The sequence below is a fragment of the Phyllopteryx taeniolatus genome, chromosome 9 (genome assembly GCF_024500385.1).
Source record: "Phyllopteryx taeniolatus isolate TA_2022b chromosome 9, UOR_Ptae_1.2, whole genome shotgun sequence".
NCBI lineage: Eukaryota > Metazoa > Chordata > Actinopteri > Syngnathiformes > Syngnathidae > Phyllopteryx > Phyllopteryx taeniolatus.
Genome location: NC_084510.1, coordinates 1021184 through 1034825, shown reverse-complemented (window position 1 = coordinate 1034825; position 13642 = coordinate 1021184). Strand labels below are relative to the sequence as shown.

General features: G+C 43.2%; 1 protein-coding gene across 8 annotated transcripts in view; it reads right to left on the bottom strand.

Moving 5' to 3' along the window:
* setd5 (SET domain containing 5) overlaps positions 1-13642 on the bottom strand; it is an 81955-nt gene that overhangs the window by 27672 nt on the left and 40641 nt on the right. For 5 of the 8 annotated variants that reach the window (XM_061783973.1, XM_061783971.1, XM_061783978.1 and 2 more), the window contains 12 exons: positions 8471-8736; positions 7168-7226; positions 6869-7056; positions 6740-6778; positions 6373-6657; positions 6057-6205; positions 5363-5480; positions 5159-5268; positions 4723-4963; positions 3127-3204; positions 2875-3021; positions 2421-2795 (listed from right to left, as the gene is read on the bottom strand). In XM_061783973.1, coding sequence (XP_061639957.1) covers positions 2421-2795; positions 2875-3021; positions 3127-3204; positions 4723-4963; positions 5159-5268; positions 5363-5480; positions 6057-6205; positions 6373-6657; positions 6740-6778; positions 6869-7056; positions 7168-7226; positions 8471-8736 — 2055 coding nt within the window. The remainder of the gene's footprint in view (positions 1-2420; positions 2796-2874; positions 3022-3126; positions 3205-4722; positions 4964-5158; positions 5269-5362; positions 5481-6056; positions 6206-6372; positions 6658-6739; positions 6779-6868; positions 7057-7167; positions 7227-8470; positions 8737-13642) is intronic. The other 3 variants (XM_061783976.1, XM_061783979.1, XM_061783975.1) reach the window with 2 other exon arrangements.

The window sequence follows — 13642 nt, the reverse complement described above, 5'->3', positions numbered from 1 at the left end:
GTGTTTTGGATCATTGTCCTGCTGCAGAACCCAAGTTCGTTTCAGCTTGAGGTCACAAACAGATGGCAGGACATTCGCCTTCAGGATATTTTTGTAGACAGAATTCATGGTTCCATTTATCACTGCAAGTCTTCCAGGTCCCGAAGCAGCAAAAACAGCCCCAGACCATCACACTACCACCACCATATTTTACTGTTGATATGGTGTTGTTTTTCTGAAGTGTGGTGTTACTTTTACGCCAGATTTAATGGAACACGCACGTTCCAAAAAGTTAAACTTGTCTCGTCAGACCACGGAGTATTTCCCCAAAAGTCTCAGGGATCATCAAGATGTCTTCTGGCAAAATTGGGACGAGCCTTAATGTTCTTTTTGCTCAGCAGTGGTTTTCCTCTTGGAACTCTGCCATGCAGGCTATTTTTGCCCATTCTCTTTCTTATGGTGGAATCATGAACACTGACCTTAGCTGAGGCAAGCGAGGCCTGCAGTTCTTTGGATGTTGTTGTGGGGTCTTTTGTGACCTCTTGGATGAGTCGTCGCTGCGCTCTTGGGGTAATTTTGGATAATGGCTCTCACTGTGGTTCGCTAGAGTCCCAATGCTTTCGAAATGGCTTTATAACCTTTTCCACACTGATAGATCTCAATTACTTTATTTCTCATTTGTTCCCGAATTTCTTTAGATCTCAGCATAATGTCTAGCCTTGGCGGATCTTTTGGTCTACTTCACTTTGTCAGGCAGGTCCTATTTAAGTGATTTCTTAATTGAGAACAAATGTGGCTTTTTCAGGCCTGGGTGTGGCCAGATAAATTGAACTAAGGTATGATAAACCACAGTTATGTTTTAACGGGGGTGTGGGGGGTATCACTTTTTCACACAGGGCCATGTAGGTTTGGATTTTGTTTTAATAATAAATACCATTTTAAACGGTAATTTGTGTTTACTTGTGTATCCATCCATCCATTTTCCACCGCTTATCCGGGTCGGGTCGCGGGGGCAGTAGCTTTAGCAGGGACGCCCAGACTTCCCTCTCCCCAGCCACTTCATCCAGCTCTTCCGGGGGGATCCCGAGGCTTTCCCAGGCCAGCCGAAGGACGTAGTCTCTCCAGCGTGTCCTCGGTCGTCCCCGGGGTCTCCTCCCGGTGGGACGTGCCCGGAACACCTCACCAGGGAGGCGTCCGGGAGCCATCCGAATCAGATGCCCCAGCCACCTCATCTGGCTCCTCTCGATGCGGAGGAGCAGCGGCTCTACTCTGAGATCCTCCCGGATGACCGAGCTTCTCACCCTATCTCTAAGGGAGAGCCCGGACACCCTGCGGAGGAAACTCATTTCGGCCGCTTGTATAGGTGAGGGTGGGAACGTAGATCGACCGGTAAATTAAGAGCTTCGCCTTTCGGCTTAGCTCCTTCTTTACCACAACGGACCTCCAACTCTCACTGGAGCAGTTCGCAGCCGAGTGTGAAGCGGCTGGGATGAGAATCAGCACCTCCAAATCTGAGACCATGGTCCTCAGTCGGAAAAGGGTGGCATGCCCTCTCCGGGTCGGGGATGAGATCCTGCCCCAAGTGGAGGAGTTCAAGTATCTCGGGGTCTTGTTCACGAGTGAGGGTTTACTTGTGTAGTCTGACTAATATTTAAATTTGTATGATGATTGACATTTAAGTGTGACAAACATGCAAAAAACAAAACAAACAAACAAAAAAACTTTTTCACACCACTGTACATTTTCTGCAAAATGTGATGTAAATTGATCCCACACTTTTATTAGAACCACCGTATAACGTGTTTGCTTGAAGCTGTGACATAACGCGGACCAGACAAATGTAAGCGCTCATATTTTCTGTGGCTTCCAATGGTAATTTCATGAATTGGATCAACTACAAATGCTCTTTGTGCCCCAGGGGTGGACTAGATCCCCCCGGAGTTCCTAAAGGCTCTGGCTGTTGTGGGCCAGGTTGACACATCTCTGCAACTTTGCATGACCATTGGGAACAGTGCCTCTGGATTGACAGACTGGGGTTGGTGGTCCCACTTTTTAAGAAGGGGGACTTTGGGGTGGGTTCCAACTACAGGGGTCTGACACTCTTCAGCTACCCTGGTAAGGTCTATTTGAGTGTTCTGGAGAGGAGAATCCACCTAGGAAGTTGAATCTCAACTAGCAAATCCATAGTGGGATACAATGATTAGGTTTGAAGAATCTGAGTTGATGAACTTATAGCAGGAACCTATACCTGACAATCTCATCTTTCACCGTGAGCTCATGCAGATAACTTACAAAACGTGTATAATTGTTGTGGAAAAATCATCAAAGATTCATTTTGAAATGCAGTCTGTCTGAACACATTCAATTGCGGCAAATTCTATGATGTGCTGTTGCTTCACAGGGAATTACGATAAACAACTTAAAGTCTAATGTCCTCTAACCTTCTTGGTCTTGGGGTAACGCAAGTTGCCTCTGTTTATGCAGTTAAGACTCTGGGAATCTCCATCTAAGAGATGACCAGTGGCCAGCCCACTCTCCCCATGGCCCAGCTCAGAACCATACGGGCCATGAGAACCCTCCTCGTCGAGAACAGCACTTTGCTCGGCGGATGGAGCTGCAGCAGCAGCAGCAGCAGCAGCAGCAGCAGCCTGCTGGGCAAGCGCTTGACGCTGCCGCCTGGCACGCTGGGATGAGCTGGAGCGGTACCGAGACATTCGGCTCTTGGGACGAGGCTTAGAAGAGCGTACAGGTTTAGGAGGGGCAAGTGGGGCAGGCAGATTTGGTAATGAGGTCTTTTCTTCAATAGATGGTGCTTCCTATGGAAAATTAAAACACAATTAAATATGGGGTATTAAAAAAGAGAAAATCGAATATGTTTTTAATACCAGTACTGACCGTGACATAGCTAGCACGTCGTGTGCTCACGCCTACCCCTATGTTATGGGGAATGGGGGTCGTTCTTGTGCCCTCTTCAATTTCTACACTATCCTCTTTTATATCTCCTCCTGTCTTTCTCCGCCTCTTTTCCAGACTGTTTAATATCTGAAATCACAGACAAAGTTGACACAAAATTAGTGGAATATGTTTTCAGTGGAAAAACAAACACGGCATGAATAACTTTTCAACAGAAACAAAGTAATATCCTACTTTATTGGAGATGACAATCCCATTTTCATCCACCTCTCCTTCCTCAGCCTCTTCGAGCTTCATCTCATCCAGCGGTCCCTAATATCAAAGACATATAGCAGATCCAGAATTAATCTTAATAGGTGACACACAGGCAAGGTTATTTTGGGGCAACAGTTAGAGCATAACGGCACGGTGGGCGACTGGTTAGAGCATCTGCCTCACAGTTCTGAGGACCGGGGTTCAAATCCCGGCCCCGCCTGTGTGGAGTTTGCATGTTCTCCCCGTGCCCGGGTGGGTTTTCTCCGGGCACTCCGGTTTCCTCCCAGACCCCAAAAACATGCATGCTAGGTTGATTGAAGACTCTAAAATTGCCCGTAGGTGCGAATGGTTGTTTGTTTCTATGTGCCCTGCGATTGGCCGGCGACCAGTTCAGGGTGTACCCCGCCTCTCGCCCGAAGATTGCTGGGATGGGCTCCCGACCATTGTGAGGATAAGCGGAACGGAAGGTGAATGAATGAATGAATGAGTTAGAACATAAAGTCAGGTCCATAAAAATTGGGACAGTAACACAATTCTCATCTTTTTGGGTGTAAACACCACCACCATGGGTTTGAAATGAAAAAAACAAGATGTGCTTTAACTGCAGACATCCAGCTTTAATTCGAAGGTATTTACATCCACATCTGTTGAACGGTGTACCATTTACAACAGTTTGTGTATATATGCCTCCTTTTTAATGGACCAAAGGTAATTGGAAGAATTAATCATAAATCACAATTTCACATTTCATGGCTGCCAATGGAACTGCTTCCCTTCTATTTATTGATAATGTCTCTGCTGACAAAAACGGCAGGATGAATTGTGAAGTGTTTTGGGCAATGTTATCTGCTCATATTCAGCCAAATGCCTCAGAACTCAATGGACGGCGCGTCGCAGTGCAGAGAGAAAATGACCTGAAGCATACTGCGAAAGCAACCAAAGGCTTTTTTTTTATGGCACAGAAGTGGAATGTGATGCAATGGCCAAGACAATCACCTGACCTGAATCCGATGAAGCATGCAATTTCACTCACTGAAGACAAAACTGAAGGAAAATGCCGCAAGAAAAAGAAGGCGCTGAACTGACAGTTGCAGTAGAGGATTGGCAGAGCGTCACCAGGGATGAAATCCAGCCTTATGTCTATGCGTTCCACACATCAGGCTCTAATTGACTGCAAAGGATTTGCAATCAAGTTAAAAAGTGAACGTTTGATTCATGATTGTTATTTTGTGCCATTACAAAGTGGAAGGCATACATACAAACTCTTATAATTCCTACACCATTCACCTGATTTGGATGTAAATACCCTCCAATTGAAGTTAAAAGTCTGCAGTTGAAGCACATCTAGTTTGTTTCATCTCAAATCCATGGTAGTGGTGATGTGAGCCAAAAAGATGGAAATCCTGTCGCTGTTCCAATATTTATGGATCTGTCTGTATAACTGAAGTTTTGGGGGACATGCGCTATGTGATGGAGTGTAATGCTTGTGGTGGAAGTAAAATTCTTGATAGTTTAGCCTTCATGTTCACCAAATATATATTAAAAAAATAATAAAATCTCTTATCAGCCACATACCTCTGCATCACTGTTTCCCTGCAGCTCTTTCGACTCTTGGTGCTGAATAGCCTGGTTGCTATCTGGACAAACTTCTAGCTCTCTTCTACGGGCCTTTCTCTGCCGTGTCTCGGCACCAACCAAAGGAGAGGGAGACGGTACAGAGGGGGAATTCGGCAAGCTCTCCTTGGGGCTCATGTTGTGTTTCTGCACAGGGCAATTCTGGTTTCCCTTATGGCAAGCGCAGTCCACTTTGTAATTACTGATGGATTGTTAGGAGAACAGAAAGCTAATATTAACTGGAGAACATGCCAATAAAAGGCAGTAAATAACCCAGTGGAAAGGCAAGCATCTATCCGTCAAGAAATGGGTTGAGTAGTAAAATTTCAGAGAAAGACAAAACCTATCAATTCAATGAGGGTGGAAAGTATATTGTATGGTGGGAAACAGTACTGACCAGCTGTTGAATTCATAATCAAATCCAATAGTGACCTCAGCATCTTTTGGGATTTGACTGATGGCATAGATACACAGATGTACCATACCCTCAGCAATCATATGTCGCACCTGAGAAAGGAGTAGATACATGACTCATGAACTAAATAGAAGGCAAGCAAGATGGCAATCTATGAGGTTAGAATAAAGTCAATTATTAACTGACCTCAGCATTGGGCGTGCAGGACCTTCTAATGAAGCGTGCATCATTTCCAAAGGTCCTTGCATCCACACATATCTCAACATCATTAAACTTGGAGTAAAACAGCACAAAAGGGTAGGGCCTAAAAGATGGGAAAACTTCATCAACTGTGTCGCGCAAGATACTATTTTCACCCAAAAGTAATTACACTTACAATCCCCGTCAATATGCAATTTAGACAAATAGTCATTTCTTTTGACTCCAATTTTGTACTCAGAAAAACTAAGCAGGAAATAAGATTTCTTGCCAAGCGTCAAATATGGTCCCATCACTTACACACACAGACTAAATGGCATCACAATGATTTTTTTTTTTTTTTTTTAATAAACTGACATGTCTCTCATCTAATCATGCACGAAAAGATAGCGTTACAGTTTTGCAGCAGGACGCGTTAAGCTTTTTATACACTCTCCTCCAAAAGTATTTGAATAATAGTGAAGCCATGTTTGAACAACATGTAAGGTGTCACTAATAGTGGACTCACTTGGGTTGCCAGCTAGTTATATAATATTCCCTGTGTGTCGAGTCATTTTCGGCGCCTGGTAAATCTGTACTGCTATAAAAGTTGTATTACAATTATATCTTATATCAGTGTTTTATTTCTACTGTCTTGTTTCCCAAGACGACGCACAATGGTTCTTCCGATGCTCACACTTACTTTTTAAAGAAGTGCCCGTTGACCTCAAACTGTTGCTTGAGCATGACCTTCCCCCGATACTCAATAATCAGAATGTCAGGATCAAGGTTCTTGGCGGCACGAAGGATCTTCCTGTGTTTCTGAACACGCGTTACGCGCCCCAACTGCAGCTACAAACAGAAGAAAAAGGTTCACGTATTATTTAGAATACACGAGCATGCTAAATGCTGCAAGTCAATAGGTCAAATGATCGCATTTACAGTGCTGTTCACAGTTGTTTTCCAAGTGAATCAATATGCTGTTAAGTATTATTACTGAATATGATTTTTGGGCCAACCTGCATCTGCGAGCTGAGCACAGTGTTGTTACAGGCCAGCTCGGTGCGGTTGATAGTGTCCATGGCGTCGACAGAGGTCTGCGCAGTAGATGGAAGGCTCATCGGTCCACTTTCTGTGTTGCCAACAGCGGTGCTGGCAGTGCGGTGAAGCTGGAGCAGTGTTTGGATGTCAGCGCTGTACTGGTTGGCTAAAGCCTCCTCATATTGGTCGGTCCACTGGCGGATTCTATTCTCCCATCCCTCTGCCGTGTTCTCATCCAGCACACTGGCATCTGTCGTCGAGTTCTTGACAAAGAAAAAGATGCACGAAGGTAACAGTGGCACAAATACAAACCGCACTTTATTCATACTTGTACGTCATTCATACCTTCATCCTCATCGACTTTCGAGAACCCTCTCTAAAAGCCTGAAAGAATCAATTTCATACTTTCAATTCAAAATATATACTCGTTCAGAAAGAAATGGAGCGAACACGAACATGACATATTTTGCATACTTTGACTTTCTTGCCCTTTGGTGTTCCACTGGCTTTTTCCGTGCTCTTTTTCCTCTTTTTAGATTTACTTCTCTTGACTCTGTTGACAGTGAGTTTGATGCTGGTGGGCGTATGCTGGGTGGCAGTGTAAGAGATAGTGGAAGGCGACACCTCCTCATCACCACTCTCTGTGGCACTGCTTTCTCCAGCTACCATGACAGCACAAGTATATTGTTTGGTTGTTTTTTTTTTTTTTTTTATGATCTTCTTAACAGATCCAGAAACTCAACTGAGGTGGTTGAACAAACAAAGGCAAATACCTGAGACGTTTTCATTTTTCCTGTGCTGGCCATCTGTTCCTTTCCTCCCATCAAGTCCTCTGCAACAAGACGACAGCCAAAACAGCATTACAGATAGATATTGCAGGTACATCTTAATACATTTGAATAGTGCATGTATGTATATATATATATATACATATATTAAATACTTTTTTTTTTTCACTCTTTGTTATATTGCAGCCATTTGCCAAAATCATTTAAGTTCATTTTCTTTCCTCATTAATGAACACACGGCACCCCATATTGACAGAAAAAACAAAAAAAACGGAATTGTTGACATTTTTGCAGATTTATTCAAAAAGACAAACTGAAACATAACACAGCCAGAAGTATTCAGACCCTTTGCCGTGACACTCGTATATTGAACTCGGGTGCTGTCCATTTCTTCCGCTCATCCTTGAGATGGTTCTACACCTTCATTGGGGTCCAGCTGTGTTGGATTATACTCATTGGACTTGATTACTTGGATTTACTTTCTCATTTTGTCTCTCATAGGTGAGGTATACCTATGATGAAAATTACAGGCCTCTCTCATATTTTTAAGTGGAATAACTTTTTAACACAATTGGTGGCTAACTAAATACTTTTTTGCCCCATTGTATTTTTGCGGTAGGTGGGTTTGACATAAAAAAAAATAAAAAATGAATATGCGAAAGGAGATCGATATTTCAGCAGGTAATTACACCCGGAACTGATACACAACTTGTATATATAATATCTTCTATAAACATTATACGAAACACCTGATTTTTAGCTGAGCAAAAGCATCGGAAAAGATGGAGTTCAAATAGACTAAAGTGGATGAGACTTATGATTTAGTTGTTCTTTTGTGAAACTTTTCACCAGTCTAAAGCCTTCCACCTTCTCGACCTTAATGAACTCCTATGTTGTTTTTCAATGTATTTGAGGTCATCGTGAAGAAGCACGATGAAGGATATCCGAATCCGTTTTTTTCTGGTTAATCTTTGACCAGTCCAATAAACTTCCAGAACTGTTTCGGCTTGTCTACTTATTTTTTTGAGTGAATTCTACCCTGGCTTTCTTATCGGTCTTCGAATGGGTGGTTTGCATCTTCTAGTGTAGCCTCTGTACTTTATCCTCATGAAGTTTTCTGTGAACGGAAGTGATACCTTCACTCCCATATTATGGACATTGAAGATGCATCTCAGTTCCCATTTGTTTGTCCAACGTTAATGGTAAATGAGGGAAAAGTTGGAGCAGCTTGCTGACCCAACTCACATACATGCTCCCATACAGACGGAGCACATTTTCCAAATCTCACCTGCAGTTGTCACATTTAATGAGTAATGAGCCATCTGGCATCAGAGTGCAGTGACACCAGCTGGCTATAGCCCCGTCCTCCTCTGAGGAGCTATCGCTGTCTGCCGAGTTGTCCTCTGTAGTTTGGATGTAGCAGGAACTGCGTACCACGCCGTTGAGATCCATTCGAGGAATGATGGTTTGAGAGAGCGGGGATGCGGGAGGAGTGGGAGGAGGGGGCGCACCATAGTTGTGATCCTGACAACACACAACGGAAGACTGTTGCTTCTTCAAACAACGGGTGTTCAGGCAAAAAAGGGAAACGGAAAAATGGAGACGAATGAAAATGAGGGCAAAAAAAACCAAGTATGTGAAACAGTACAGCTGTTAACAACAGAAATAGATTGTGGTTACAAAGGTTCTAGGTTGACTAGACTGTATATTGTCTTCACACATCAGGGCTGTTTTTTTTTTTTTTTTTTTTTTTTAAGTTATCATAGCAATAGTTCCACAGGTACACAAATTATATCTATATCATGAGGCCAACTTTCATCAATCCTCTGCAGCAGAAAATGTTTTCTTCTGGAAAAAGTTTGAGTTTGAGAACATTGGTTGCATTCTCGAGTTATGAAAAAACACCTGGTTTGTAGGCGTTCACAACACCTTTGTTGACATGATTAAGGACAAGTATTATGGAGATTGAGGACAAAGGAGGTAGCAGAATTTGACAAATGTGAAGTAAAGAATGAAACAAAACACACAAAGTAAAAGTCCACCAAATTGTGTAGGAACAAGCTTTGGATGTTGTTTGTTCATCGCAACCCTGGTTTGTGAAGATGTTAACTTTTTGTTCTGCTGTTTAATTCGATTTTAAAAATGCATTCAAAATTGAGAACACAGTATGTCACAAAAGTGAGTACACACTACAAATATTTTATTACATCTTTTCATGGGACAACAGTGGGAAAAAAAAAAAAAAATGACACTTTGCTACAATATAAAGTACACTCCCTTGATTTACTAAATAGTTGATAAATAAGCGATGAATAAAAGCAGTGAGCGACATTTTGATCATTCTTCTTCTTCTTCTTTTCCTTTCGGCTTGTCCCGTTAGGGGTCGCCACAGCGCGTCATCCTTTTCCATGAGAGCCTATCTCCTGCATCCTCCTCTCGAACACCAACTGCCATCATGTCTTCCCTCACGACATCCATCAACCTTCTCTTTGGTCTTCCTCTAGCTCTCTTGCCTGGCAGCTCCATCGTCATCATCCTTCTACCAATATACTCACTCTCTCTCCTCTGGACGTGTCCAAACCATTGAAGTCTGCTCTCTCTAACTTTGTCTCCAAAACATCGAACCTTGGCTGTCCCTCTGATGAGCTCATTTCTAATTTTATCCAACCTGGTCACTCCGAGAGCAAACCTCAACATCTTCATTTCCGCCACCTCCAGCTCTGCTTCCTGTTTTCTCTTCAGTGCCACTGTCTCTAATCCATACATCATGGCTGGCCTCACCGTTCCAACCTGCTTGGACCCGTTTCTTCACTTCCTGACCACACTCACCATTGCTCTGGACGGTTGACCCCAAGTATTTAAAGTCCTCTACCCTTGCCATCTCTTCTCCCTGTAGCCTCATTCTTCCCCCACCATCCCTCTCATTCATGCACATATATTCTGTTTTACTTCGGCTAATCTTCATTCCTCTTCTTTCCAGTGCATGCCTCCATCTTTCTAACTGTTCCTCCAGCTGCTCCCTGCTTTCACTGCAGATCACAATGTCATCTGCAAACATCATGGTCCACGGGGATTCCAGTCTAACCTCATCTGTCAGCCTATCCATCACCACTGCAAAAAGGAAGGGGCTCAGGGCTGATCCCTGATGCAGTCCCACGTCCACCTTAAATTCTTCTGTCACACCGACAGCACACCTCACCGCTGTTCTGCTGCCCTCGTACATGTCCTGTATTATTCTAACATACTTCTCTGCCACTCCAGACTTCCGCATGCAGTACCACAGTTCCTCTCTGGGTACTCTGTCATAGGCTTTCCCTAGATCTACAAAGACACAATGTAGCTCCTTCTGACCTTCTCTGTACTTTTCCATCAACATCCTCAAGGCAAATAATGCATCTGTGGTACTCTTTCTAGGCATGAAACCATACTGTTGCTCGCAAATACTCACCTCTGTCCTGAGTCTAGCCTCCACTACTCTTTCCCATAACTTCATTGTGTGGCTCATCAACTTTATTCCTCTATAGTTGCCACAGCTCTGCACATCACCTTTGTTCTTAAAAATGGGCACCAGTACACTTTTCCTCCATTCCTCAGGCATCTTCTCACGCACTAGAATTCTATTGAACAAGCTGGTCAAAAACTCCACAGCCACCTCTCCTAGATGCTTCCATACCTCCACAGGAATGTCATCAGGACCAACTGCCTTTCCATTTTTCATTCTCTTTAATGCCTTTCTAACTTCCCCCTTACTAATCATTGCCACTTCCTGGTCCACCACACTTGCCTCTTCTACTCTCCCTTCTCTATCATTTTCCTCATTCATCAACTCCTCGAAGTATTCTTCCCATCTACCTAGCACACTGCTGGCACCAGTCAACATATTTCCATCTCTATCCTTAAACACCCTAACCTGCTGCACATCCTTCCCATCTCTATCCCTCTGTCTGGCCAGCCTGTATAGATCCTTTTCTCCTTCTTTAGTGTCCAACCTGCCATACATGTCATCATATGCCTCTTGTTTTGCCTTTGCCACCTCTACCTTTGCCCTGTGTCGCATCTCAATGTATTCCTTTCGCCTCTCCTCGGTCCTCTCAGTGTCCCACTTCTTCTTAGCTAACCGTTTTCCTTGTATGATTTCCTGTACTGTGAGGTTCCACCACCAAGTCTCCTTCTCTCCTTTCCTGCCAGAAGATACACCAAGTACTCTCCTGCCTGCTTCTCTGATCACCTTGGCTGCAGTGGTCCAGTCTTCTGGAAGCTCTTCCCGTCCACCGAGAGCCTGTATCACCTCTTCCCGAAAAGCTGCACAACACTCGTCCTGTCTCAGCTTCCACCACATGGTTCTCTTCTCTGCTTTTGTCTTCCTAATTTTCCTCCCCACCACCAGAGTCATCTTACACACCACCATCCTATGCTGTCTAGCCACACTCTGATCATTGTAAAGGGTTAAAGGTACCGTTACTTCTCAACAGCAGAAGCGGTGGAAGTGTTTTTTCTGGTCTCGTCAACTCCTGTGACTTATCCAAAGCAGGTCCCGAGCGCACAGGCAGAACCTCAGGCCGACGTGCTGGCTTATTATCCCGCCGCGGACTAATATTCAGAAATTACGTGTGTGGATGGTGGATGTGTGAAATGGATCTAGCTGCCAGCGTTCAAGGAGTACGAAACAGCCTATGACGTCAGCTACAGCGGCGGCAGATTCGCCCCCCCCCCCCCCCACCCCGAAAAACTAATCGGATATGTACGATTCAAGTAAATGGCCTATTTTTAGTTCAAAACGGCGAATTTCGCCAAAAGGCGACTGACTGATTTGCATGTGTGAGTAGAAAATCCTGAAAAATAACGTCAATAAAACCAATACCAACAAAATATATATTTAAATTACAACATAACCACTGCTTAACTTAAACATAAGAATATTCTACATTTGAATAGATTAAATAAAAAAATTATGATAAAACCATGAAAAATAACCACAACAAATAATAAATATAAATTGTACTTTTAAAGTGCAAAATAATTAAAGTTATTTTTTTTACTGTCAGTATATCGGTGGGAATATGATTTGCTTTCTCCACATGTGCAGCAATGCGCTTTGGAACTTCTTGGGTTTAGTTTTACTGACAATGTTGTGGTGGAGTTAGGAATGACGTAGTTCGGCCCAAGCTGCTTAGCTGTCTGTGTGTCTGGACCTGGGATCGCTGTTCCTGCTGTTAACCGCTAAGGGGCAGTGTGGTGCAGATAATGAGAAACACGCTTGAAAGTAGAAGTAGTCACGATTGAATATTGTTAATAAAACTCGTTTTTCACAGAGTTTGAAGAATATATGCCTGAGAGTAGGGCTGGGCGATCTGGCAAAAAAAAAATTATAAAATAAAAAAATCACGAATTTTTCTTTTTTTATATCGTTCAATCTCGAATATATTTAAAACATTTTTAATGTTTTTTTTTTAAACTTTTAAAGCCAGTTTTGGTTAACAACACTCCTCATAGTCAATAATATGATATATGTGTATGATATTGTCATACTAAGTAAATAAAGCAAGTAAAATAATTCGAGAAAAATACAACAATTTTCATTCAACAGTGCAACGGATGTAGAAAAGTATAACAGAGCACTAAGTTTGAAGTCCTGAGTATTTTTGGAGGTACAAGATCCAAAATAAACTGCCTACTATGGGATAATGAAGAGACCTTATGATAAACATGATCATTCCCCAGTTATGATACCACATACACCCTTAACATTATTGCTCATTTCAAATGTGTCAAGTCAAAGGGTCGCAGGCTTGACGCAGTTATAGCAAGTAAAGGCTCCAGCACCCGTTCCCCTTATCTTCATTGGGGTCGCGGGCGTGCTGGAGTCTATCCCAGCTATCTCCGGGCGAGAGGCGGGGTACACCCTGAACTGGTCGCCAGCCAATCACAGGGCACATAGAAACAAACAACCAGTCACACTCACGTTGATACCTACGGGCAATTTAGAGTCTTCAATTAACCTAGCATGCATGTTTTTGGGATGTGGGAGGAAACCGGAGTACCCGGAGAAAACCCACGCAGGCACGGGGAGAACATGCAAACTCCACACTGGCGGGGCTGGGATTTGAACGCCGGTCCTCAGAGTTGTGAGGCAGATGTGCTAACCAGTCGGGCACCGTGCCGCCACATCTGGATGTAAATACCATGAAATAAAAGCTGGAATTCTGAACTTTTGTCTCATTTTCGTGTTTTGATCTGAAACACAAATGACTTGAGTATCCAACAAAAGCAAAGGAATTGACATTGCCATTCCAATACTTTTGGAGGGGACTGTCAGTGTAACGCCAATATGAAACAAAACAAACGTGTTGAACAAACGTAAGCTCTAAATCGGTTTAGTTGCTAAGATTTGTTCAATTAAAATATGTAAAAATGTTTGAGACTTCACTGTTGTGTCAAGATGCCAAACAAAAAAGGGGAA